General features: G+C 36.5%; 2 protein-coding genes and 1 long non-coding RNA gene across 14 annotated transcripts in view; 1 reads left to right on the plus strand and 2 right to left on the minus strand.

The window, feature by feature from the left end:
* Positions 1-2,365: 2,365 nt before the first annotated feature.
* Positions 2,366-4,332, minus strand: LOC147873403 (uncharacterized). Its single transcript, XM_087351043.1, has 2 exons — positions 4,048-4,332; positions 2,366-2,904 (listed from the first exon to the last, which is right to left on the minus strand). Exons 1-2 carry the CDS (start codon positions 4,226-4,228, stop codon positions 2,687-2,689), a joined length of 399 nt encoding a protein of 132 aa, XP_087207169.1. The 5' UTR covers positions 4,229-4,332; the 3' UTR covers positions 2,366-2,686.
* Positions 4,314-13,490, plus strand: LOC110827472 (uncharacterized). Its single transcript, XR_002542337.2, has 2 exons — positions 4,314-11,249; positions 12,288-13,490. It is a non-coding gene; the product is annotated as an uncharacterized LOC110827472 (long non-coding RNA).
* A 492-nt stretch (positions 13,491-13,982) lies between these two features.
* LOC110827484 (uncharacterized) overlaps positions 13,983-27,844 on the minus strand; it is a 703,936-nt gene continuing 690,074 nt past the window's right edge. For 10 of the 12 annotated variants that reach the window (XM_087351037.1, XM_087351034.1, XM_087351035.1 and 7 more), the window contains 2 exons: positions 18,032-18,195; positions 13,983-17,677 (listed from right to left, as the gene is read on the minus strand). In XM_087351037.1, coding sequence (XP_087207163.1) covers positions 17,402-17,677; positions 18,032-18,195 — 440 coding nt within the window. In that variant the 3' untranslated portion in view covers positions 13,983-17,401. Of the gene's footprint in view, positions 17,678-18,031; positions 18,196-22,594; positions 22,641-23,669; positions 27,358-27,844 lie in introns of those variants that run through there. The other 2 variants (XM_087351042.1, XM_087351041.1) reach the window with 2 other exon arrangements.

A 27,844-nucleotide genomic window follows, 5' to 3' on the forward strand; every position in this document is an offset into this window, starting at 1 on the left:
GTTTTAGTTCTTTACGTCGCTTTTCAGAGGCCAACTGTTCTTGGTCAGTCAACTTTCTACGTCCAATCAAACCCTTGCAAATCTTCGTCTGTTTCTCTACATGTGTCGTTAATATTGTGTCGTTTATCAATGTAAGTCTTCTTTCGCTTTTCTTTATTTCTTAAATATGTCTGATGTTGTAGTTCTTTACGTCACTGTTCAGAGGCCAACTGTTCTTGGACAGTCAACTTTTTACGTCCAGCCCCACCCCTGCAAATCTTCGTCTTAAAAGCGATCATAAAGTCAGTTTTCATAATAGTTTCCGTAATCGTAATATATCGAATGAGTATCAGTTTACCTTGTTGAAGTTGTTGGAGTTGGTACTTCAAATACTTGATAACGTCTTCTTTCACTTTTCTGATGTTTTAGGCCAACTGTCAGTCAATATTCAAGAATGCTAAGTGCTCCTTCTGGAGTAGTGATAATGCGACTGGCTTGATATTTTTTGATTTCTTTGTTGTGAAGCATTATATTTGTTTACTCGACATTGTTGTGCTCAACAACAATGCCGTGTAAACAAATATTTGTTGACATTGTTGATGACGTCATTTTTTGACGACAAATTGGTTGACGACAACGAGGAATCACAAATTTGGTCAACTTTGTAAAACGCAACCAACCTTGTGTAAGAAACTAAATTAACCCCCCCGAATGGAAGTTAAAACAATTGATCAACCCCCTCCCCCGAAGAGGGGGTTACGTTTTAAAATCTTAAGTAACACGCTAAACTAACTCCCCTTCGGGGGGTTAGTTTAATGTCTCATTCAAGTGTTTTAACCCTTGAATGAGCAGTGTGACTTGGATGAATATTATTATTAGTATCAGATTACCTTTTTGGTGTTGGTAACGTCTTCTTTCACTTTTCTTCATTTCTTAAATAGTTTTATGTCGCTCTTCGGAGACGATGTGCTGCTTCTGAAGCAGTGATAATGCGACTGGCTTGATAGTTTTTGTTGTGAAGCATTATTTGTTTACTCGGCGTTGTTGCGTTGTACTCGGCATCGTTGTGTTCCACAACAATGCGATTTTGTTTATAGTTGACATTGTTGATGACGTCATTTTTTGACAACGACTAATCACAAATTTTTATAGTAGATAGTAGAAGAAGGTAGAATATAAGAAGAAAAAAGATGATAGTTTCTCTTTAGTATATGGCAATATCTTGTCATCTACCTCACTTTCCGAAACGTTCTTTGTGCCTGTCAGCCAGACATTGCAGCTGTCTTCATGCACTGTAGAGCCATATTTTTCAACAGGTTTAACCTATAAAACCACTCAACTGATTTTAAATAAATGTCACATATGTAATCTAAAATGTTTCCATCAACTTTCGTTTTCATCGGTATCGTGTATAATAACCCTTTTAAAATATACTTCATGCGGCAGTCAAAGCAAGACGTAAATATTTTCTTCAAATGTGGACGGTTCTAATTAGAATTTGGGCACAGGTGAAAACAATACAGTAAAGAGAATCATACAGCTATCCACATTTTGAATATTGGTATATATGGAAACAGCATATAACAGATCTGCCTTCGTGAAACCTTTAAATTCATATGTATCCAGTCCAATGAAATTCAAAACACCATTTTTTGTTGTCTTTTTGTGGCGTTTTTGATTTTCACTTGCGGTACAGAAATTCTACATAACTGCTTACCGTGTGTCTTTGTTATTGTTTTCATACCTGTTTTATACAACATAGCATATACTGCGCATAACCCTTGGATGACTCATCGCAATTACATCAGCGAGAGAAGCCGTGATTGGCAGAGATTCGGCACTAAATGAAGTGCAGGAAGGGGTTTTTACCTGATCCAGTCTGCAGGAAGTCAACAACCAGAAAAGTAGTCTGTCGACAATACCTACTGAGACACAAGTTTTGGTGAAGGTAGGCCTAAACAGGGCTCGACTGTGTCAAACGAAGTGAATCACAGAAAACCAGTAGAAAATACTGTGCAATTCGAACCAGAGTCATGGCAAGAGATTACTTATTCGAAGAGTTTAAAATAAGGTATGCATTACTTACAAACAATTAGTAAATCTATGGCGATATGTTCTCTCTCGCAACGTTGCAGACAGTTTGTTTGTCAAGAAGTTTATTCCAAGAACCAATTATTCTGAATCAGTTTTTTTATAAGAAACATGAGACATTCTGTAAATGTATCGTTATTAGTTTACTTCGCAAAATATAGAAATATATATTTCTCTCGTAATATAAATTGTGATTTGCGTTCTTTGTTCAGAACGAGTTGTTCTAGCACTAGTAAAATAAATAATTCCATATTTCAACAAGGAAGAAAGATGGTGTGATGGACAAAAATTTATCTTAACTTCATCAACATATAATGAATTAATGATTCTTACAAATTGAATTTTACACAATCTGTCCTGCTTTATTCCCTCTGCCAGAATCTAAACTGCTTGAGACAAAACATCATGGGGTCTGACGTACTTTCCTTGTTGCTTTATGTTATAATTAACGTAGTAGTTTAACATTTCCAGACGTCCGCATTCTGGGATGTTGCGCCGTGTAGACTTGGTCTGGTAAACTTCTAACAGACTACACGATGCAGCACCCTAGAAGTCATCTTCTTATTCACTAACTTGAGTGCCTGAAATCTCACAAGGCCCTATATTAATTGAATATCTAATCCTTGTACAGCAAAATGATGTCGGAATACCTGCTATTTTCCAAATTTGTAGAGACTTCGTCGTCTTTGCCATGTTCTTCAATTCCGTTGGATTGGGGTGGAAATGATACTGCATAGCGATCACTTGAGGTAGGACTACTACTTGTTTCACTGGGATAAGTGGTGGTTTCACTTTGGCTGTCATCGATGTCCATTGTTTGGCAGCCTCGTGTGGCTGCAGAACATTTTACGAGTTACTAATTTTTATTTTTATATACTGAACTGAAAACATAGCAGGTACTTCAAGAAAAATTTACATTTTGAAAAAGTAGGGATAGACCAAGAGAGACCGGAAACAAGGCTCCTGACACCAATAAATAGCGTAGTGCCCGTCAAAAAGAAAGCATGGCTGATAAACGTATAAATAGCCTAACAAGCAAGTGGGAATGCAGTTATTACATTAAAGGCTTGTAGGCATTTAGATACATTTTCTATGAAGAATATTTGCTGACAGTTTGACGATTGCGTTTGCGTACGATTCCAAAGAGTTTCGCCTCCATACATCTCATTCATCAGCCAGTTCAAAACATTACGTCTTATGAAGGGAATTTGCGCTCTTATATTTCTGCTAAATGAAAGGAGGTAACATGTATTTTTGAGGACTGGGCAATTTCTCAAAGAGGGAACGTGATTTAGAAGAAGATTATGGGGCTGGTATCAGAAATTCTGTCAAAATAACACAGGCCAATTGTTCATTAAGACAGGAGACAGCAAGTTATTGGTGCGGATTTAAGAGTGTTACCGCTCATCCGTCTTTAGCCTGGTTTCAGTTAATTAATTCTTTATCTCCAATATTATCTCCTTTAGATGTTATGACATTTATATCAATTTATTAACATTTTGTTTTTCACATTAATTGCCAAACGTACATGTGAGGGTTGAGATGCGGGTACGAAGTATTGGTTAGGAAGCCTGAACGGAAGAGATCTGCGGATAGTGGATAATGTCAAAATTAACCTTGTGGAAATAGGACTTCGTGGTGAGGTGAGAACATTCCTGGTGGCGTGCAGTTGTGCAGGCGGTAATGAACAACCTGTTTCTATAAAACGCGGTTAATTTCTTAGCGAGCTAGGAGTGCTGTTAGCCTCTGAAGAAGGAAACTGCACCACGGAGATCATTTTCGTGGAAACAGTTTATGAATAACTGAAGTGATTAACTCATTCAAGATTGTGTCTGATGTCAGGATTTGGTGTTTGAGCACCTAATATTCGGGCTCTGTTACCGGAATGTTAATTATTATTCATTCATATTCTCATTTAAGGAATAACACTGAGGTAAAAACTTAGCAGCACCAAAGTGTCTATTGCTCCTTCTTTACCTGTCTGACGCTGTCCCACAGCGGATGATTCGCTTCTTGTGTTGGAGGCGAGAATTTTGAAGATACCACTCGCTAAAATGATAAAAACACCAGCGAAGAATAACAGTCCTAGGATCTCGAAGCTGTATACACTGGCATACTTCTCGACGCTAATAAAAATTACTTGTTCATTTTCGGGCATCTTGTATCCCCACCTGCAAGAAACGCAATCATTCTTATTAGTGAGATCTGTGTTCTTTACGGGGCAGAAGATATATCGGTGGTCTTTTGAGTTGTGAATGTGTGTGATATCATGGGTGGGCGAAAGTCATTTTGGAGGAAAACACTGCCTCCATCTCCAGGGCTTAATGTTGGAGGTACGAGTTTTCATACTGTAGTATTTAAGCTGCAAAGCTTCAAACTCTAATGTTTTATTTTGCATTTTCCGCTGTTACACGCACTGAGTGCTGAGCACAGAAGATCTTGTTACCCCTGGGGCGGGCTGTAATCGGTGACGACAGAAAGTGCAATGTTTTACCTATTCTGGCATATTATTTTGATAATTATTCTCTGGGGACATTTCAGGAGCAATATCAACTGAACATTTCAAAAATCTCGTATAAGTTTCGCCATGCCAATTAGGCCGCATGTAACTACTTCAGAACCACTGAAAAGATTTTAATAAATTATGATGCAGGGGAAGATTTACAAAACTTTTTGGACACATTCAAATTTTGGTTGAAATGGTACAACAACCTTTAAAGGTAGTTTGCAAAATACTGTTACAGAACATAAGGTCTTAAGACCAGGGGAACCATCTGAGTTTGCTGGAACAATTCTACGAAGATTCTGATGCGAACACAACACCAATGTCCAATGATTGCTACTATTTCAATAGCAGTGATTGTCGCTTGTTTCTTACTCACGCAGAATTCCCTTGCACGTCGGATACTGCTGGTCTCCATTTTGGGTCAAAGCTATCACAAACCTATATCTGAGCTTTAAACCCAATATTTCATGTCATATAAGTACATGTTTTAGCTTACCTTATGAAAACTGAGTAAACATAAATTCATTTTCTCACAGGTGAGTGAATGAATCAATCAATCAAAACAATACTTGTTGTTAGGTTAATGGAGTAGTAGCAATCTGAGAGTTGTGATGATCTACTATAGGTTGCTGTGTTAGTTTATAGAGTTGTATCAGCTGAGTTGTAGGATTATTGTTAGTGGTAGTGGTTATGGCCGTGTATTTTCCTGAACAAATGAGGAAATTCACGAGGTACCTTAGTCATAGTCTCGAAACTAGTACCTCCATAACACGTCACAAACGCTTTGAATAGGCATTCCGAATTTGCCTGAGGACTATAGGATCGATTTCAGCCTCCTATCCGATTCGTGTCACAGGTTCACTATCTGCATATAAAAAGTGGCCAGAGATTGAAATTGACCATCGGCCTTTCACAGTGGCGAGGCTAAGAACGCATATAGTCCTATATTGCACAAAATGTTTTCATGTAGTGCTATATATGTACGGTCACAATTTTTACTTATTTTGTCTGCCAAGCTTGTACAAGTCTGTTGAAACAACTTTTTCACAAAATCATTAGAGAGATTTTTCTAAAATTGTGCTCAACGGTTTCTGAATAGAAGTTTAATTCATTATATGTTGATGAAGTTAAGATAAATTTTTGTCCATCACACCATCTTTCTTCCTTGTTGAAATATGGAATTATTTATTTTACTAGCGCTAGAACAACTCGTTCTGAACTAAGAACGCAAATCACAATTTATATTACGAGAGAAATAAAAGGCATAAAACAGAGATGCAAGCAATTTTCATCGTATTCGTTAACTTATCAGAATTTACAATAGCTAACGATTGTTAGCACAACAGGCTGGTATTTGAAAGAATCTAGAATTTTACGAACCTGGCTGCTTTACGTGGTTTATTCCTGTCCCTTCGGGAAAGTGATAGTACACTAAAACAGAACACATCGCCATAGATTTACTAATTATTTGTAAGTAATGCATACCTTATTTTAAACTCTTCGAATACGTAATCTCTTGCCATGACTCTGATTCGAATTGCACAGTATTTTCTACTGGTTTTCTGTGATTCACTTCGTTTGACACAGTCGAGCCCTGTTTAGGCCTACCTTCACCAAAACTTGTGTCTCAGTAGGTATTGTCGACAGACTACTTTTCTGGTTGTTGACTTCCTGCAGACTGGATCAGGTAAAAACCCCTTCCTGCACTTCATTTAGTGCCGAATCTCTGCCAATCACGGCTTCTCTCGCTGATGTAATTGCGATGAGTCATCCAAGGGTTATGCGCAGTATATGCTATGTTGTATAAAACAGGTATGAAAACAATAACAAAGACACACGGTAAGCAGTTATGTAGAATTTCTGTACCGCAAGTGAAAATCAAAAACGCCACAAAAAGACAAAAAAAAATGGTGTTTTGAATTTCATTGGACTGGATACATGCCGAGTAAGCAAACAATACAACAATGTAGAGTAAAGAAATAACGCTTTACAACCACGAGATCACCAAGTACCAAGACAGGCGCATCATCACTGCTCCAGAAGCAGCACATTGCATTCTTGAAAATGAAGATTTGACTGACAGTTGGCCTAAAACATCAGAACTATTTAAGAAATGAAGAAAAGTGAAAGAAGACGTTATCAACTATTTGAAGTACCAACGCCAACAACACCAACAAAGTAAACTAATACCAATAATACTACTCATTCATGTCAACAGGCAATGAAAAATTTTATAAGTGCAGGCCAAGACAAAATGGAAAAGAATGTGACATGCACCAAAGTCAGTGCCATTGGGTCTGGCCAAAATGCATATATAGACAAAATAGGAAAGCAATACAAGCAGCTGAAGAGAAATGTAATTGTGGCCAAACCACAGACCCAGAAACTCAACAGACAAGTTACAAGAGATGTGAAAAGACAAGCATATTGACATCTGTAGTTGGAGACATTGCTGGCAGTGGTAGAAATCTGAATGACACTGGGGGCAGTGGAAACAGAGGGAGCAGCACAGATAAGACAAAACCACCAAAGATGGCAGTCTTCTGGTTTGTTATGCCATGTAGTCTGGTAGGAGTGTATCATCACCCTGATGATAGAGGCAGCAAGGACCTCCGAAACGTCAGTAAACTTCTACCAGACTACATAGCACGGATATAAAACAAACTTAAGTCCTTCTTAGTCTTCTCAGTGTCAATATGTCCGATTATGAGGAATCATGGTATGCAGTATTTATATCTCATGAGGAGTCATTCACCTCTCAAACTGCCCATGGCTCCCCACTCTAAATTGGCAGGATTCAGGGGACTTGTGGTTGATTACATCGTGTTCCCCTTCAGCGGTAACCAATTGGTACCACACTACCCTCCCTGCAAATTAATCCACATGGGTGGCAGTGCAGTGCCAGACTACTTGGAGTCTACGGGAGTGTTCATGAAATTATACTGGGTTTGTGATACCTAGATCATGAGGCTGGGGGCAGTGAGAAGGGTGCATTTAACCTCATATTCTGCGCTCATCATAAAGACACACATGAAGTTCACACCAAACGCTGTGGGACAGCACCATGGAGATAGGACTGATCCCTGCTGGTGAGGCAGGAGTTTATAAATTTATGTGGCCTTAAATCCACATACTGAATATAAATCTAAGCTGTCTTATGCAGCAGAGGGCCAGTTCACAAGTGGAAAGGGCTGATTACAGAGATGGCCAGATAAAACACAAAAATGGAAGATGACAAGGCAATAGAAAGGAAAACTTGAGAGCCCCTTTTACATCCCCTCATCAGGATGCAGACTGATCTACCTCAACAGGAGCTGGAGTGATACACAAAGAGAGTGCAACGGCTCTGAAGAGCCATTATGGAGACCACCAACTAGAAGCAGCCTGCCGGGCACAACTCTAATACAGGACTCAGCCGATCGGTGTCACTATAAGATTTTGTGGCAGTTGTCGAATGGCTGGAATCAGGGCCGTTGTCAGGCTATTGCGGACTTAAACCAGAAGGAAGATGACCAAGCTTTCTTTGGCAGAGTGAGTCCAGAGAGTGAAAAAGCATCTCCTTATGGGTAGTAATAGGTTACTTCATGAGGCCCTAAAGCTAGAGGCAGTGAAAGCTGCAATTTGACCACCAGCTGCAAGTAACAACAGCCATTATATAAATGCAGCCATCACCAGTTGTACACTGCAGGAATGGACGAGCAGTATGTTGGCAGTGTGGGAATGCCCATCACCTCAGAACAGACTGTCAGCAAAGAACTGATAAAAACTGTGAAAACCTCAAATCTTACAACTGATAATGAAATTTACCATGACTTGGAAAATGAGTAACAGCTGGCAAAGGAAGGGGGGGGGGGGACACTGGCATCATCACCTTTAATCCCTCATTTCACACTGAATGTGCTATCCAAAGGGAACAACAGCCTGACTTCTGAGGGCTGGATACAGAACTTGACATGTCATAACATGTAACCTTCGAAACCGAGGTGTATGTCACCATTACCAGGCCAGATATTGTCACAGGACATATTGAGAGAAAGCCAGGTCAATATGTGTTCTGCAGATGGCCATACCAGTTTTCAAGCAGATGCTGGCAGAGTTGAATCTTCAGCAGAGCACTTTGAAGACATGGGTGTTCATCACCAAGATCATGGACAAGATCATCCTGGGGATGGATGTCCTGCGAACTGAGCAATGAATCAGGGAGCTGGGCTGAACCAAGACAAAATGTCTCTGTGGAGATCTGAAACATGGCTATTAATCATCTCAGATAACTCTGACTAACAATGGTGATTCGAGCCAGATATGCAAGGACAGTGATGGTGTGGCAAGAGGGTCCCTGGAGGCAGTAAATGGCCTTGTGCAAACCACTATAAAGGCTTGCCACCAAGGATTTTACATAGACAGGACACTGGCTGCAGTTTGACAGAAGGTGCCTGTCAGAATAATGACGACAGCAACCAAGACCAGTTGATCTGAAGCCCAACATCAGAGGACGTGAAGGCTCTGTGAGCAAGTGTGTACTAGAGAAGCCCAGAAATTGGAGGAATTCAACACTGAGTTCCAAATTGGCAACGAGGACAGAGATTACCAGCATGTCGACACCAGCAATGCTCATCTGATCCATCAGCTCCCTTGTGGACTACCATTCAACAAGCAGGTTGAGATTAATGAGATGAGACAAAGAAGAATAGGGAGTAACTGAGGAGTTTTAAAACTCTTGGTCATTGCCTGTCATCCTTGTCAAAAGAACAGGGACCTTCACTTCTGTGTGGACTACAGGAAGATGAATTACATCACCAAGGATTGCATTCCTACTACAAAGGATCAACATCCTGGATGTGCCTTCTGGAGCCAAATGTTTCTCAACCCCAGGAGTAGTTACTGGCAAATGGACCTATATCCTGATGACAAGAAAAGACTTCTCCAGCAGCCAAATGCTGTGGTATTTCACCACTATGCCCTTTGACCTCTGCAATGCTCCAGCTAAAATCATACACCTGCATGGCCCAACTCACAAAGCCCATTTGGTGTGCCTGGATGATACAATCATTGGCTGGACATTCAAGGAAGAGTTTGACAACCTGTGTAATGCTTTCCAGAGGGTCATGAAGTCTGTCTCAAACTTAAACCAGAGAAATTACAGATATACATAATTTATCACCTGATAGGGTGACTACAGATCCAGAGAAGCTGGAGGCCGTGCAATGACAAGGGATAAACACAAACTAAGGATCTTACTCAGATTTTGTACCTAGAAGAGGAGGTTCATTGCTGGATTAGCCAATATTGCCAAGCCACTGGCTTAATTCACTAAAGAGAGGCAGATGTGTCCAGAAGAATGTAACAATTGCCAGAAGGTAGAATGGCAGGCAGGTAGCCTGACAGTGCATGTTATCACTGGTGGCACTGCTGATGGTTCAGATCGTGGAGCCCTACAGAGGAAGCAACTAAACAAAGATGTGATGCAGATCCTACAGGCAGTAAAGACTGGAAAACATGCAAAATGGAAGGATATTGTTAACCACAGTCCCATATACATAAGCTATGGGGCCCAATGGAAATCACTAGTTGTAAGAGATTGCTCACCTGAGCATCACTGGATGTCAGCCAATGTTAGAACCAAGATCGCTCAAACAGTCCTTCCCAATGGCAAGGTAAAGGAAGTGCTGGCAAAACTCCAAGCAGGAACTTCATGAGGAAACCTTGAGGTCAACAAACATATGACATGATCAGACAGCAGTAGAAGTGACTACACTCTAGGAGTCATGTTGAGGGGTTGTGCCAACAGTGTGACACCTGTGCATCACTTGAAAGGACCATCATCAACATTGCAGGACCTTTCCCAGAGAGAAAGAGCAGGGACTAATACTGCCTGATTGCCATAAGCTACTTCACCAACCGGCTGGAGGTATCGGCTATCCCAAACCAAGAGACATCAACAGCAGCAGATGCCCTGGTAACCAACTTCTTCTGCTGTTTCAGAGTCCCAAGATAGATGCAGAGTGACAAGGCGGTACTTTGAATCTCAGCTTGTGCAAGATGTGTTATAGTGCCTGGGAATAAGCAAAACACAGACCAACATTCTGCACTCTCAGTCAGATGGGATGCTGGAACAATATATGAAGGCAATTGATAAGCATCTGTGTAAGGTTGTTTCAGCACATCACAGAGACTGAGCAGACAGGCTACCCATCTTCCTGCTGGCCTAAAGAGCATCAACCCATGAGTCCACAGTCATGATGCCTAACAGCACAGTGTTTGGGAGGGAGTTGTCTTAGGGCTCCCTCTGACAACATGCACCGGACCTCACAGATTGGCTACATGACAACCATCGCTTTGCCCAACAACATTTTAAGGTGACAGGATAAAGACCAGCTATGACCACCTGACCAATTCCACAGGATTTCAGGCAGGAAACAGTCTGGCTCTACTGTCAGACTAGACCAGAGGAAAAGTCACCCAAGCTCCAGCCACCCTGGTAAAGTCCATCTGTACAGAGTGATCACCTGGATCAACAATATGGTCTGCTGAATTCAGTGACAGCTGAGGGTGAAAATGATGTAGGTACACCTGAACAGATTGGCACCATACCTAGTATCTCCTCCTGACTTCTGGTGCAACACAGGAAAAGAGTGGAACTATGGAGGGTCATGTATATCACATTTGAACAGCTGTAAGTATTACAAATGATTTTCAGTGCTGGACACCCAGTGTTGAAATAACAAGCAGAACATACTGCAACAAGGTGTGTGAAGTAAATGGAAATGCAACGATCTGGGGTAGAGTCTGGTTACAATTTGTGAGGGTAGCGAAGCCTTTCGCCGAGTCATTGCACAGAATCGTTTCCCTAAGCCTAAGCCCTTCTGGAGTTCGCGCCTAGTCCAGGATATACGGAAACTTGTCATCAAATGTATAGGCAACAGTTGCACACACACACTTATTCACTTACAAACTAGGCTTTAAAAATGTACAAAGAGAAAAGATACAATATAAAGAAAATAGTGTAAATACCTGGGGCTTACTGCCTATAAATATGACACTTGTGCAAGCAGTTCTCTGCCTTAAAACTGTTTTGATGTTCTTAATTGTAGAATAGTTCAGAGAGCCTTCTAACCACAAACAGAGTCAAAAGTTGTACACATTCTTTACCTTCAATTTTCCTACCTTAATTTAGTAAATCCCATCTTAGTTTTTCTCCAAACAAACTCAGACATTCCTAGGCCTACCTGTAAATAACTATGCTTAGCAGTTGCCATGAAGTCAATAGTGGTGTCTTACATCCACCCAGTTTGGATGTCAAGAATTGACTGCCCTGTCCTCCTATTTTTGTTAAATCATAACTTTAATTGCACAATTCTAAACCACCAAGTTCTCTCCAGGGAAAACCGGCAAGTTGCCTTTCCCACGAAGTATAAGCACCCATGTGTCAAAATGACACATGGGTGCTTAGACAGGCAAGCTGGGAAACTAACTTTATTTCACTTGGAAACAAAGCATCGGGTAATCCATGAGAACTGCCTGGTATCCTATATTTTTTCCTATATATCTTAATGCTACATCATTTCTATAACTTATTGTTCACTTGCAAGGTATATCTTCATTTACAATAAGCATTTTCTAACAAAAATTGTTCCTTCAACTTCCTCATTTCTGGATGTTTTAACAGTATATGTACGGTATCTTCTCAAGTCCTTTCCTCATTGGATTTCAGGTTTTCACAATGGTGAGTCTGAAGATGGCTGTCTTCTGGGTTGTTGCACCGTGTAGTCTGGTGGAAGTTTACTGACATTTCAGAGGTCCTTGTTGCCTCCATCACCTGATGGCAGCAAGGACCTAATCTACAAGCAGCAAATCCATCCTATCATAGATTATGCATGGCCAATCTTGACGTCTGCTGCCTGTAGCCATGTCCAGAAGAAGTTTTACAATTCAACTGTCTTGGCATTACAACTAACACACCTTAGTACATTAGTATCAGGCAAATTCACAAGGATTTAGGGACTTCATTCTTCACTAACCATATCAGAGCATTGCGAGTTTACACTCAAAGTTAGATGATGCGGGGAACCCATTAGTTTGGCAAAGTGGAAGGCACATCTGCCAACCAAGGACTGACTGAGGTAGCTCATGAGTAACTGCATATCTTCTAATTGCACAATTTCCATCTTGCTTACTGAGCAGAATTATAAACTAATGAATTAAGATTAATGGTGCAAGATATAGATTTTACTTTAAATTTAAACAGTATATGTAGTTATGAAGTGAATTGAAGTGACTCAGTATAGAGTCCAGGATAGGTTTGATGATGACTGTTATGAATCTTCAAGCATTATGAGTACAGGGAATCTCTTCATGAACCAACTAACTATAGACTCCTCAAGAAAGGTTCTATATCATAGACTAAATCACATAAAGCATATCTACAAACTCTAGCATAGCAGTAAGGTAGTTCACTTATGAACAGTAAAATTAAATTACCCTCTCTAATATTACTTACTCTTATGCTACAAGGCAGCACATATTCTTCCTTCCTGTTGTTCCCTAAATTTTTCAATGTATGACTTCATTCTGATCCACAGACAGCAAAATATGACACCAGCACCAAGTAAAAGCCAGCCATTATGTTCTATAAATGTTTTTTTGTTTGTTGTGTTTCATGACTAAGTTGATTCGCCTTCGGAAATGGAATACACATCCGTTGTGAAAATCACAGCAGATCTGTTTTACAAGAATTTCTATGTGCAATAGGATGGCTGGCATTTGATAATGGATGTTTTAACTTTTTCGGAACATTCTTACGGAAAACACTGTAAACGATATATTGTTGCTCCTTAGATAAAAGTTATGAAACCAAAAACTAGTGTATTGTTGATGAATCTGGTGGTAATATAAATAGTAAAAGTATCACAATTTTCTCGCCTGCACTGATTTGATAATTCAAGAATTACTGGACAAAAATTAATGCCATTTGATGGTTGTTATGTTCAGGTCACTGTACGATGCCCATAATTTTTAATTTCTTACATTTTGCTGACATCTTGACGAATGTTCAAACTCATGAGGTGGGATGATGATAATGCCACTACCTATGATACCCTGAGCATCCACATCACTATTTATATTCTTGTAGATATACAAGGAGAAATTTAAATATGAAAATTTACAGGTTCTAACACCTATATTCCAAAACAACCATAAAATGGCATTAATTTTCTTCCAGTAATTCGCAACGTCTCTGACGGCAAAGTGGTCTACAAACTTGGCAAAAAAGGGTCAAAGATGAAATTCTATGTACCTGCCATTTGACATAAATGAAAAACTTTTTCCAATGGCCATTGTAAGATGAAGGGGGAAAAAGTTTTAGTGAATAAAATATTTGGTTGCATGCTTCAATGTCAAACAACAATTATACACTTCCCAAATTTTTAATCATAGCGTGGCACACAGAGATCTTTTCAACATAAATGTTTTGTGATGAATTTTACCCACATGAGTTTGAAACATCATAACACATACATATTATACATTGTTATATCACTATATGTTACTGTATTTTACTATATTACATATGGAAACAATCTAATTTGTTATTGGGCCACTTGGGCATTTAAAGATATTTGTAAACTCTGAGTATATATTCTTATATTGGAATGATTACAGCAAAATGATGTTAAAAACAAACACTATGCACCTGCTACATTAATCAAAGTCATTGTGACCATGGAAAAAATACTTTCTCTAGTCGATTCTTCTATCAAATATCACATCATGAGATAAATACCTTGAAATGTCCTAGTGGCTCACTGGTTCATTCTGATGTCACTGTGAGATCCAGTGCGGTCATGAACCCAGTGTTGCCTGGAGTATGTCGACTATGCCCCCCATTGGGTCCTCACCTACTGTGTCTCCTTGGCTTTGGTTTTCGTTGAGGCTACAAAGCAATATTCAACATTTTGTCACAGCACTTGGTTACAAAAATACAAAATAAAATGACCATAAAATATACACCAACATGGCTTCAAGGTGATACAGAGTACTCATCTACAGTTTATTTTTGTGATTTTTACCTTATCTTTCCATTTTTTTTTGGGGGGGGGGGGTAGTTTTGTTTTGGTTTTTGTAGCTAGCCACATGTCACACTTAGACACAAGGATTGTGTTGGCATGTTAACAGAAATCTTAACCATACAGCTTCTGTTTATTTGCAGTTATGTACTTTAAGGTGTGACTATAGTTCAGATGCTATCTACAGTTATACCTCTTTTCTATTATAATGATTCTTGAGCTTATAACAGGTGGTGAGTGCCTTTTGATTGTTCTTCACCTAATAATGATGTATACTGTACATATGTCTGCCTGGCAACAATAAGCTTCAGGAGCAACAATCACATTTTAAACAGACTATTTTTTTCTTTACCAGTACTTAACAAACAAATGAAACTGTTGTTTCCTATTATCAAGCATCGACCATAGTTTACTATTCAGAAATAAAACCTCGCTTCTAAGACTAGTGAGAATCTGCAAGGAGTTTCCCCAAGATCAAGTACACTTTGCATGGCACAGAGATTTTGTTTTCAAGTTGTCTAAACAATTCCTGTCTCCACATATATTTTAAATACTCATTTACTTAAGATATGTGTCTAGCATTATTTGAAAAATGTGGTCACAACTTGTAAACATGATTCAGTGGAAAAGTTACATTATTTTGGTGAAAAATATTACAGATTTGCTATAAAATAAATTTCTACGATGTTAGGTTTTATATACAGCAAGCAAGTTCATTCAAACTTCACTGTGCTTTAGCACAGTTTATTATGTCAGGAATTGAAAGAGCGAATCATCGAGAATCATCACAATATATTAAGTTTCTGTATCCAAGACATGAAAACAAAATCTCTTAATTGTGGAGCAGACACTCTGTATTATGCGAGAAAGATGGTCTCATATGTTGCACTTGCTTGTTCAGGTTTCACACATTTTGCAATATATGCGACAAATCTGTCTTTTGTTATCATCGATCATCTTACAAACATAGCCAACCACCTATGAATATAGTATAGAATAACTAGTTTCAGATGTGCTGCTGTGGAATTAATTATTTGTTTATTTTGATAAATTCTTTTTCACTAATTGCATTAGATTGAACAGTGATCAAAGCACATTACTACACAAAATTAACCAAAGTGTATTCATATATAATATATATAAAAGTTCCACACTTATAAAAGCTGCCTAATTAGAATAAATGAAAAAGAACTTTTGAACAGATTCATCCAGTTAATCACTTTGCTGGCACCGTATTATCATAAACATAACAATGTCATCATTAACAATAAACATGAACAGATCAATACTAATTATGCATAGCAAACATCTGTAAATGAAACATTATGAAACATCTTATCACTATTATTATGTAAATGAAAACTGCACACTTAGGTCTAGAAAACAACAGCTCTGTACAAATGAGCAATAAACATCACTGATTTCAACATTTACATACCAAACTTAATAGTTAGTTGCAAACCTGATAAAAGAAAAAATAAATTTGAGGAACTCCATCAACTAACCACAATAACTACTCTTTGGTTATTTGCCGACATCTTCACCATCAGCAATGTGAAAAATACTTCTGTCCTTTCTTCACAATGGAAGTGCAGAAAAATAAATAGGATTACTTTTGGTATCTGCATATATCTATCAATCACCTCAATGAGATTCTTAGAGTTCACATCGTTCATATCTTGACTATGTTACATGCACCTTTGTGTTTAGCTTGGGCCCTCACATTTAGGAAGTTTCATACTTAAGGATACAAAGGCCTTTTGAAGTGTCAATTTAAATTTCACTAATATCACACCACATCTGAAGAGACAGCTTATGAAGACTTAATTTCAAACAATTCACAAATGTAAAATCAGTTATTAAGGATCAAAATTCCTATATGCGTGAAGAAGAGCATATAGTTGTTGCATCTTTAATCAATGAAATCTGATTTCCATCTTACACCATTAGGCGTAATTCTGACAGTTCAAGGTTCACAAAAATAATGTGACTGTGCTTTGCTAGTCTTACAATTTCTGCTCATAAATGCTCTTGTGAATTGTTTCAACAGATTCATTGAACTTATTAAATTCCAGCATGTGCAAACATTTTTTCCTGTCTATAATAAGTGCATACTCTGGTGAGATTTACTAAAACTGTCAATTGATGGTGGACATTATTTCAAAATTATCAACAATGCATTTGGTAGAACCAACCAACATTTTTGTAAATCAACTATAGTGAATTTATGCTATGGCTGATGATTTCATTTTAAAACAGTGGCATAGAAATGCGCTTCCAATTACTTGACGATGATTTAGTCTGATGCAAGACATGGGATCATGTCTTACGGGATGGATTTTCCAAGCATTTTGAATAGCCATCACACAATTTCAACAAAACAGGAAATACACTGCCTTCATTGTTGAATGCTGTAAAAGCTGTTACATCTTCACTCTTGTACTGGTGTGATGACCATCACTAAAATCACTGTCACAAATAATGATTTAAAGTTGACAACCAAAAAGTGGATTTTACCAAATATTTACTTTGAATAATTTTTTGTTTTGTGTGTATGGCAAATATCATAACTTTATTAAAGTTCTGCCATTTAAAAATATCTGTTATAATAGGATGGGCCAATCATACACCTGGGAATCAACATCTTTACTTATGCAAATGACATTCATTGTCTGACAGTTCATTTAGCTTAAAACTGTCTGAACCAAGTTTCAAATTAGACTGAGGCTGAAAAAAGAGCACAGTCAGTGTAGCTGGGTGACTAGATGGGTGTGGGAAGAACAGTGAAGTCTTGCAATGCTGATTTCACTGTCTCATATAGGGGTCGGTTGTTCTCATCACTGCAGTACCCATCAGGTGTACACAATGTCTGCAGCTTGCTTAAGTAACTATCAAAGTTCTCATGGCCCAGCTTCTCTTGACCACCACCATTTCCATTTGGTAACCGCACATGCTCCAGTAAGGTGATGACATTGTTGCGCAAACTCTCGTAGTATTCGTTGAGGTTATTGTTCCGTTGACTGATCACCTGGGTCTCCTGAAATGCATAATGATACATGTAAATGGAATTAAATAAACATGAAAATAACAACATCTGCAGATCCTCTATGTAGTAGTAATCTGAAAAGATGACTAATGTCTACAGTAAGAAATTATATACAGAGTGAAGAGGTTAAACTCCATGAATTGAAACAGAGCTACTGATGTAGAACCAATATGGTAAAAGATGAGAATGATGATATAGTTGGAAATTTCCGCAAGAGTTTGAACAGGTGGAGAATTTACTCCTGTCAGATACTACAAGGACATAGGTTAACAATGTTAGGCAGAATGGGGGATATATATAAATAAAAATAAAGAAAGCACTTAGAAGCTTTAAACCTACACTCACTTTATCTCCATGCCTGAGATGTGCTTCCATAGCTGTAATGTCTGTGCGCAGCTTCAGCATTTGAGATTCAACACGAGCATTCTCCCTCTGTAGCTCAGTAATTTCAGCCTCCAATGTGATGAGATCCTCACCCCCTGGACCAACCCCAGGGCCACCCTCTAGACCTGAAACAGTAATGTCATTCATAAACAGAAGATGTATATAACTGTAATTTCTTTGGTAAGAAGTTTCATATATGGCCCCTTCTAAGCATATAAAACATATAGGAATGACTACTTCTATAATATATTATTAGCATTATTTATGAAGTATATACACATATCCTCTTCTTAATACAATTTGGATGGATTTCTGGCACTGAAATACAAGAAGTAAAGATTAGTGTTACTACAAGCCATTTTTAATAGAATCTACATATCTCAAGACAATAATTTACTAATAGGGAGACACAGAAGACCAATATATGCTCTTTGTAATTAACTAGAAACAGAAAGAGAATGCAAATAATATAAGAATGAAATTGACCAAAGTATTAATGATTTTGGGTAACCGTGACAAGATCATTAACTTATACAACAAGAAATTTAATTAGGTTAAATATGAGATTTGACTTTTTAACAGATTTTAAACAATTGAATTGTTGTCTTCTGGAATATGAGGACATGCAAGGTCTTGCATAACTACCTACAAGCTTGCATGGCATCATAACTCAGAAGACCGCAGACCAAAAGATTATGTATTACTTTTAAAAACTAAGAAAATTTACTGTTGGTGCTTGTTTTGCATGTGGGAACAATAATGTAGGTACTTCAACTTTTGAAAACAGAGTAATCATAAACTTACATACTGTAATGCTGGATGCTTGTTTTTTGGGGCTTACATATAGGCATTATATGTTTAAATACTGAAACGTTTAGAAAGTGAGAGAGTATGTGGGTTTATACTTTTGTAGAAACTGAGGTTTTAGGAACAGTAAGTTTAGACTGTGGTCTTGTGGATTAACACAGTGTTGTGAATGTGACTGTACCAACATTTTTGAGATCTTAGGGCTGAATTAAAATATATATATTAGGAATTCTGAAGACTTAATCCACAACTTATATACTCTTTGGATAAACACTAATAACGACCTTATCAGTTTCAATGTCATCTCCCTATTCACAAAGGTGCAAACCGGAGATTTTCCTGACTGACTGCCAACATTTTTATGGAGTATTATGAGGAAGGACTACAGTGTAGAACAGATTATAAGCTTCTCTGCTGGTTTTGACATATTGACATGTTCATGATCCAGTCTCATCAACCATAAAATCTTAACAGCTTCCTGAACCCCACCTCTATAGCATTCACTGCAACACCAATTCACCATGTAAACTAAGAAAGATGGCCATGTCCCCACTATAGACACTGATATCTATACAAAACCTAATTGCTTCATGGGTCATATAGTATTTAGGAAGGCTACCCATACCAACATTCATTTGAATGCTACATTGCACCAAAATATGGCCAACATGGACTCTGTGCTTTCCACCTTGGCATATAGTCAGAGCCATTTACAGCAAGAAATGCCTCCATGCTGAATTATATGTTATCCAATGAACCTTCAGACAGAATGGCTGCAGCAACCAGCAAATTTGTCTATCACTCAAACCATCTAGACAGCATCATACTTCTGTAGTATTCTTGCCTTTAGCTTAATCATTTTTAACCACATTACTAGGACGCTAAAGAAAGATGGAAAACTGTATACATCCCACCAATGAACATTTCCAGTTAACTCCAGTCCATTAGGTATAACTTATCCATAAAACCACCAGGAATATATAACATTTCCTGTAAGTGTAGGTATTTTACACTGGGGAAACTGTCCATTCCATTGAAACCATGCCAGCTGTGGCTCAATATCTATCCAAGTAATTAATGTGCATTTCTCTCTAAGCAGATCATGGAAACCTCTCATCAGAACCCTGAGGGAAAAGGCGGCTTAATGACAAGACATATACTTCTTCGTGAGCCCATCCTCCTCTATGGGGGCCTGAAAAGTAGCCCATTTTTCTCTTGACACAACCTTCCCCTCTGGTGGCCCTAATAAAGGCAGTTTCCTTGTATTCTTTCCTACTGGCCTGGATTGGGCTCCATTTTCCCTTCCCTTCCATGGCATGATTGGTCAATCATCCTGTGTTCTCTGGCTTGATAAATAACCTATCCTTATATAATCTATTACTCCTAATCCTTTGTAATTCAATCCCCAGTAAGGATACAGAATGTTATTCTGGAATGTTGGTATACAATCACAAGAATACACACTGCAACAACCCATAAAATCACAATTTAACTTGGCCAACACATTGTATCATAATATATATAAGAAGAATTTTTTTTAAATTTCAAATGTTGAATAATTATAAATTAAGAAAATGTACCTTGGATGCTCACTTTTTGACCCAACCATTAACAAGAATAAAAAATGAGTAACTAGAAAGTGGTTTCACAAACTGTAGGATGCTTGATTTGGGGGTTAAAACTTTAATTTTAATTTAAGTTAGGTACTTTAACTTTCAAAACAGTAATTAACAACTGTTATAATTTATGACATTTTGTGTGCCCAAACATATTTAACCATATGTTTTCAAAAAATCTAGTCATTACAGACTGAGATTATGTACTGTACATAATAGGCTTCCTAAGGATGCCAGCAGTAACAGATAGTAATTTCTACTCATTTATTATTTTTGTAATATTAATTATTTGAATAAAAATTATGGCTAGTTAATGTATACAAATTACATAGAAGTAAAAGAGAGAAGACTGCAGAAAAATCTAGATATTTCATCCACTCCTGAACTTTGTCTGAGAAGATGTAATGGTACATTAAAGTAAGCCTGGCAGAATCTTATAACAACTTCTCTTATATTTACACGTATCATTACAACCTCTTCAGTTAGAAAGTTAACAAATACATTATTTTATTTTTAATATCTGATTTTCCTCATGGGCCCTTCCTGTCCTCTCACTCATCTAATTTACAGACATTACAATTTTGCCAATTCAGTGTTTATTATTCAGTAATATGCACTTTAATTAAGGTAGTAATGAATTAAATTACTTCATCAAATATTTATCATACTCTATGGTTTCCATGCATGTGTACCATATGAATTGAAGAATAAGTGTAAATGTGCTGAATGACAGAACTCCACACATTGACAAGTGAATGTGCTCATCATGTACCTGTTTTTGGAGACTGCATAGGTCAATTACTGTAGTTAAACAGAAGCAATAAATGAGAGCACAATGGGAAATGTAACACATACATTGAATGTTAGGCTGAGATAAACTGATGTGGTATATAACTGGAAGAGAAAATTCATGAATATAATTTATCATATTCTAGAAAGTAAATCTATTTGTATAAACTTGCATTCTCTAAGATCACTTGACAAATTTTCCTATAGTTATGGTAAATGTATGAAATATTTTGTAAATATTCAAGTTCCTACCAATATTCCGTAAATTAAATGTTATAAAAACATATTACTTTAATTAAATAAACTCTTCAAAATACAGGAAAACATCATTGTTCAGTTTAATTTTGATAGACAAAGGAGAAATGTTTACATGAGGCATGTGAGAACACCAGAGATAATTTGTATTTATTCATCATCTTCTCCAGTATTATAGAACAGAATGTTTCCATATTTTACAGCTATCTCCTTCCTCATTTGTAATAATTTGTTACAACATGTTAATATTGGTCTTAACTGCTATAAAAAGCTGGAAGAGATTCTAATATACGGAGTATTTTCAGACACCAGAAAGGTACTGATCCTACTAATGGATTTAATCAATTACTGGATAGCAATCAACTACTGCAACAATTTTTGTTTGAAGGTATTTTATTTAATATTATAGAATTGCACTCCAAAGAGAATATAATTAATTAAACCTTTAATGTATGGGAATAGGGGCTCATATCACTTTCAGATGAGCCTGAAACCAGACTTAGCAAAACAACTTGTAGTTTCACATTTGTATGGTTATTCTACACAAAATTTCTTGCTTTCATCAGTAATTCTAGGAAAATGGTAAAATATCACCTCTAAGTGACACACGAAAACTTTTTCTCACCTCCTTCATTTGTAACATCATCTTCACTTCAGTCAGTACTCCACAAAAATTGTAGAAAGAATGTAGGTAATTTAAATTACCAGAAACCTGTGTATAACAGTACGTATTCCATCTTTAATACCTGTCTTACAACATATACAAGGTAATATAGAACTTGAATATGAGGTGAAAAATTCTGAATGAAAGTGTTTACAATAAACAAGTTTTATTACATTAAAACTAATCACAAATATCATGTACAGTGTGGGAAAGTGGTATTTGTAGGACATAACACAGAAAAATACAACACTCAAGCAATTTATTTAAAAACAGAATAAAGAAGTAGAACTCCATCAGAAGCAGTGCATTAAGCAGCCACTACACAGCCAACCAGCTACTCATGTATCAAGCAAGACATGCAGCAAGAAAGCAACAAGCATATTGTCTCCTTACCTTTAAAAGTAAATGGTCTCTCCAAAGCTCAGGGTCAGGAAAGGAGCTGATCAAGACCCAGAAATAAAAATAAAATAATAATTTAGCAAAGGACCAAGAAACATATTATACTTATAGGATCCATTCTTACTAAATAAAAGATAAAATTGAATACTTATTGGGATTGTTTTATTAGGGTGACATGTTTATGATAAGAAAATAGAAAATTATGTTAATGCCTGAATATAATTGCAAGGGAGCAGCCAAGAACAAATTATCAGATTATGTATGTACAAGTATAAAAAGTAGCAAACAGCATATGTGCTCATATGTTAAGGAATCAAAGTACAAATTTTACATAGGCACACCAGGTGATGAAGAGAAACTTCCATGCAATGAAGTCCTTTCAGGTGACCAGCCATGCGAGAATGGAGTTGTGATCCAATGCTGATGACATCAGTCTTGATGATGAAGCCACAGACCATCTTCAGAATGTTGAATCATAAATCTAATCTCACATGGCCAATCACCAAGAAGATTTCATTACATTCAGTCACTGTGAAAGCATAAAATCCTACAAAGAACTTTCATGTTATTATTTATCTTGTAATAATTTACAGCATTTGAAAGTTAATGAGAAAGACTGTTTGAGTCAACATGCTGATGGATTTCTGTTTATAATGTAAGGAGCCCAATAATGGCAAATAATTTACCATCCTTTATCTACTTTAAAACATAACTTTGTCAATATTCTATGTTGGTTCTGTAATTCTATACATCTAGAATAATGGAATTAATATTTAGAACATATTATATACTGATCTTCAACAACAGACTCCTTAAATTCTAGTTGTGTATATATTATAATTAGCAGCATGTATATTTAAACAGTAAATGTAATTCATATAAATAACAACTCACATAGATTTTGACTGTAAAAGTTTTAGGACATAGCATATAAAGATGAAAGAATCTAAACAAAATAAGTGAGAAAGTTCTTAGTTCTTTATAGTTTCAAAAGTATTAAAAAATTCTGTGAATAAATTTTAATGACTGTTCTGATTTAAGGGAAGTAAAATCTTACAATGAATTACAGCTAAATAAATCTCTTCTCAGTATAGTTATAAGCATTCCTTTCTATTTTTTTCTTTATTTCAACAGTACCTCATGTTACATTATTACTTTTATATCAATCAGAAAAAAGTTTAACAAGGAATTCCAAGTAGAACTCATATAAATCTTACTGTCAATATGACACGTTTATACTCATACAACATTGTGATGTTAATATTATGTTTAGGCATCGGTAATATATGTTTATAACACAAATGAATATAATTTAGCTAACAGAATAGAGTGCTAGGCTCATGTGCAGATGGTCATATGATTAAATTACACTTGGGTCCCATTTTTATTTATTACTGGCAGGTGTAAATATGTAACATATTTTTAATATTACTTTATTTTCTTAAATTTTTTTAAAAATAAAGCTATTACTAAAGTTAAATGTGTTGGATATAACATCCAGTTTTGTACTGTCATCATATTTGCATCTGCTGACTTCTAAAAACATTTCATACACAATTTATAGGTGTGTTTAATGGTTAATTCTGTATCACTGCCAAACTAGAAGCAAAAGAAAAATGTTCACATGACCACCATATTGTTTTATATTCTTAAAAATATTAAAGTACCTTACCAAAAATTGAATAATTTTTTCAAAGTTCTATTTGACCTTGTATTAAATAGAGTTAGTGTTGCTCCTACCCAACACGTTCACATGTCCATGTTGTTAGTGATTGTAGGAAATTAAAACATAAAAGTTTAAGGTGATCCCCAGTGGAATAATTTAAAAAAAAATGGTTAACTGATTCAAAAGTTGAACCAAATAATTAGTGAGCTAGTAGCTCAGTCAGTATAGTCACTGACCAACTGAACGACAAGGATTTGATCCCTAACAGAGGCAGAGGATTTTTCCTCTAGCCTTTGCATCCATCCTACCTCCTATCCAGTGGGTACCAGGGTCCTTTCCTGGGGGTAAAGCACAGCTGAGCCATTATGCTGACCACTCACCCATGTATACTGTCATGGTTAAAAACCTAAGGCAAATCCTTGCTGACAGATATGTAAATTATTTTGGTAACCTGGATTCCACTCAGGCCTCATTAGCAAAACAGACCTTTTCATCCATCTGTGGATGACGAATACTGAAAATTTTGTAGTGTGCATATAATGTATAACATGAGCAAGACAGATAATCGATTTTTTACCTAAGCAGGCTTAATATTTATTATGAGGCTTGTAAATAATATATAATATGAGTAAACAGGATAATTTCTCTGAAATCTGTATGATGCATAATAAAAATCTATCTTGTAGTATGTACGTGGTATGAAAAAATGCATCCTTTACCCAGCTGCTGGCAGACAAATACTTAAAATCTGCTATGAAGCTTGCAGATAATATATAATATGAGCAAAATATATCTTTTCATGAATGCAGGTTATATATAACTGAAATATACAACATTCAAAGACAATTTATAAAATGAGGAATGGCTGATAAAGACTTCTGAAGGTACCATCAGGACTGCATAAATATTTCTAACTATTAATGAAAGGCAGAAGAATGGACATTTTGTCTACATGTTGCTTGTTAAAAAAACAATAAACTGCTAGAATAGAAACTCAACATTAAATACTTAATTAAATTTGAGAAAAATGCCACTGACATTTACAAAATGTTGCAGAAAATTCATGGGAAGGAAAAATGGCTAGATCATGGCTTTTGTGTGGGTTATGCAATTTTTAAACATTAGAGATGACATACATATAGCTATCTCACTGCTTGAAGTGATTCAAATGTTATAAATAAACTGAAATGGTAAGAAATTCTTGTTAATTTACTTTTATAATGATAGTAAAATAAATAAATGTTAACAGAGAAATGGTAAAATTGGTTCTGAGTAAACATCTGAATGTGGAAAATGTTTATGCCTAAATGGTACTGAGAAATCTCAGCAATAAAAAAATTAGGGGAAAATAAAAATGTTCCGGTCTGTATTAATAATTAATGACAAAACCCAACCATTTGTTAAAAAATGACTGATAATGAGATTTGGGTTTTATGAAATTATCCAGGAAAACACTGAAGTCTCCATTTAAAAGTTCATCTCCAAGACTGATAAAAGCTTAAAATACAAACAACAAAGGTCAACATTTGCAGATTTGCTTTTCTGATGTAAAATAAATTAATCATCATGAAAGTATGTACAAAAACTATCAATAAAGAATTGTGATTTGAAGTTTTGCAACATCTATGGCAGCACAATTTTTGAAGAATGGAACATCTTTGTTCAGATAAGCAGATTTTAGACTACAAAAATGCAACCCCCCAAAAAACAATTTTGGTAAAGTTACCTCTGGCCAGGAAACAAAAACAATTATAGGAACAAATTCATCACATTTGGTTCCATGCAACTTCTTCCCTTTGAATCACTTGAAGATGTTGAGAGCAATGTGAGGACAGTACTAAAAGGGATTTTAAACAATTTTCAACAGTTTCCAGGCAGAGCAGAGACTATGAAAAGCATGCATAAAGTGTATATTTAGAAGGCGACCACATTCACTGTAGGCTAGTGAAAAAAATTCTTAATAGAGTTATTTAATATTCCATTAATTGGAACAAACAGTAATTAACAGGCAAAATTTCAAGTTTTGATCTGTTATTTTTTCCTCCTTTAAGAACATGTTAGTCATTTCATTCCAAACAGTTATGAACATTAAATGTAGCACTATAATTCTGAATAGTAATACATGCTCACATGTGCACGCACACTCACACACACACACACACACACACAAAGAGAAATAAAAATGTATCTTCCCAATAAATTGTTATTATTTTACAGGGTTTAGTTCTTTTGCTCCATAAATATCCATACAAGGCATTGATTAATTTAATAATTAATACTGAAGGGGACTGAGCTGACAATCGTGGTACTGAACTGAAATTATGTTTGTAACCTTCAATCTTGTGAAAGCATGTTCAAATCCTCCTTGGGACATGATTGTATCTTCAAAGAGCAAATTATCTGTGACAAGACTCTCATCATTATCAGCCTAGAATGAGCTTGATGCTGGACATTTTATGAATTTGGAAAGTTCATATATTTTATTTATATGTTAGATTGACTAAAGATTGTATGAAATATGTCTGGTTGGTGCTATGCAGCCAGTATGTACTTCTTAAGCTTGCTTATAGTCTTCTAAATCTTTACAATTTAGCAAAAGGAGTTCACTAAAAACAGTATGTTTAAATGTATTAGACCAGAGGTTCTCACCCTTTTTCACTGGCATACCACTAATTCTAATTTAACACATTAAATGTACCACTAACCAAATGAATTCAGAAAAAACTTATTTATGTTAATATTATCTTTTGATTTTCTTACTAGTTCGTGTACCACTCAACATTGGCTTGTGTACCACCTATGCAAGGTTGAGGGCGGATGAATAGGGCACATACATTTTGTGTTTTTAACATTCCATCTTAAGAATAACTATCTAAATGTGTGTAAAGACAACTTTCAGGTTATATTTACTTCTGATGTGGGATGAAATAATTACAACTACTGATATACCAATGAGCTGGGTAGCTCAGTCAGTACAGTGACCAACGAAGTACTGGATGACTGGAGTTTGAGGATTTTTCCTGTAGCCTCTGCATCCAGACCGGCTCTGGGGCCCACCCAGCCTCTATACAGTTGGTAACATGGTCCTTTCCTGGGAGTAAAGCATGGTTGGGGCATGACACTGACCACTCACCCCTATCTAGTACCAAGGTTAAGAATGAGTAGGAACTATACCTCCTCTCCCTCCGAGAGCCTACGTGGCATATAGCGGGACAGCTTTACTTTACAGCTTTTATATAATACTCCAACATTTTCTTAGAAAATTACTTAAATCTAAGACAAAAGTGACCAGTAGTAAAAAAGAGTATTGTAAATTCCACATGATGGAAACTGTCAGATGACCACAAGGTGCTGATTTTACAATTTATGTGGTAACCTGTCCCTTGCAAATGTAGCAAATTCTTTAATGGCATGCTAACTGTAGAGGTTTATGATATCAAATGAAAAGTGTGGAGGTATGTGGAAGGAATTGATACTGACAATATGAAGGCAATCTACTGTCATTTAAATGGAAAAGAGAGAAAAGTAACATAAATCTCTATCAGGATTGCCATTCTCGTACCAAGATTTTGGTGGTG

Source organism: Zootermopsis nevadensis, unplaced genomic scaffold, assembly GCF_977971745.1.
Source record: "Zootermopsis nevadensis isolate Lab colony 2312 unplaced genomic scaffold, Znev_1.0 Znev_ptg000018l, whole genome shotgun sequence".
Classification (NCBI taxonomy): Eukaryota; Metazoa; Arthropoda; class Insecta; order Blattodea; family Termopsidae; genus Zootermopsis; species Zootermopsis nevadensis.

What these genes read in the sequence shown, in the direction of transcription:
- LOC147873403 (XM_087351043.1), bottom strand. Translation starts at nt 4,228, where the DNA reads ATGCCCGAAAATGAACAAGTAATTTTTATTAGCGTCGAGAAGTATGCC. An exon ending in TGTGGGACAGCGTCAGACAG is followed by an intron (nt 2,905 to 4,047) that starts GTAAAGAAGGAG and finishes AATGTTCTGCAG; the next exon opens with CCACACGAGGCTGCCAAACA.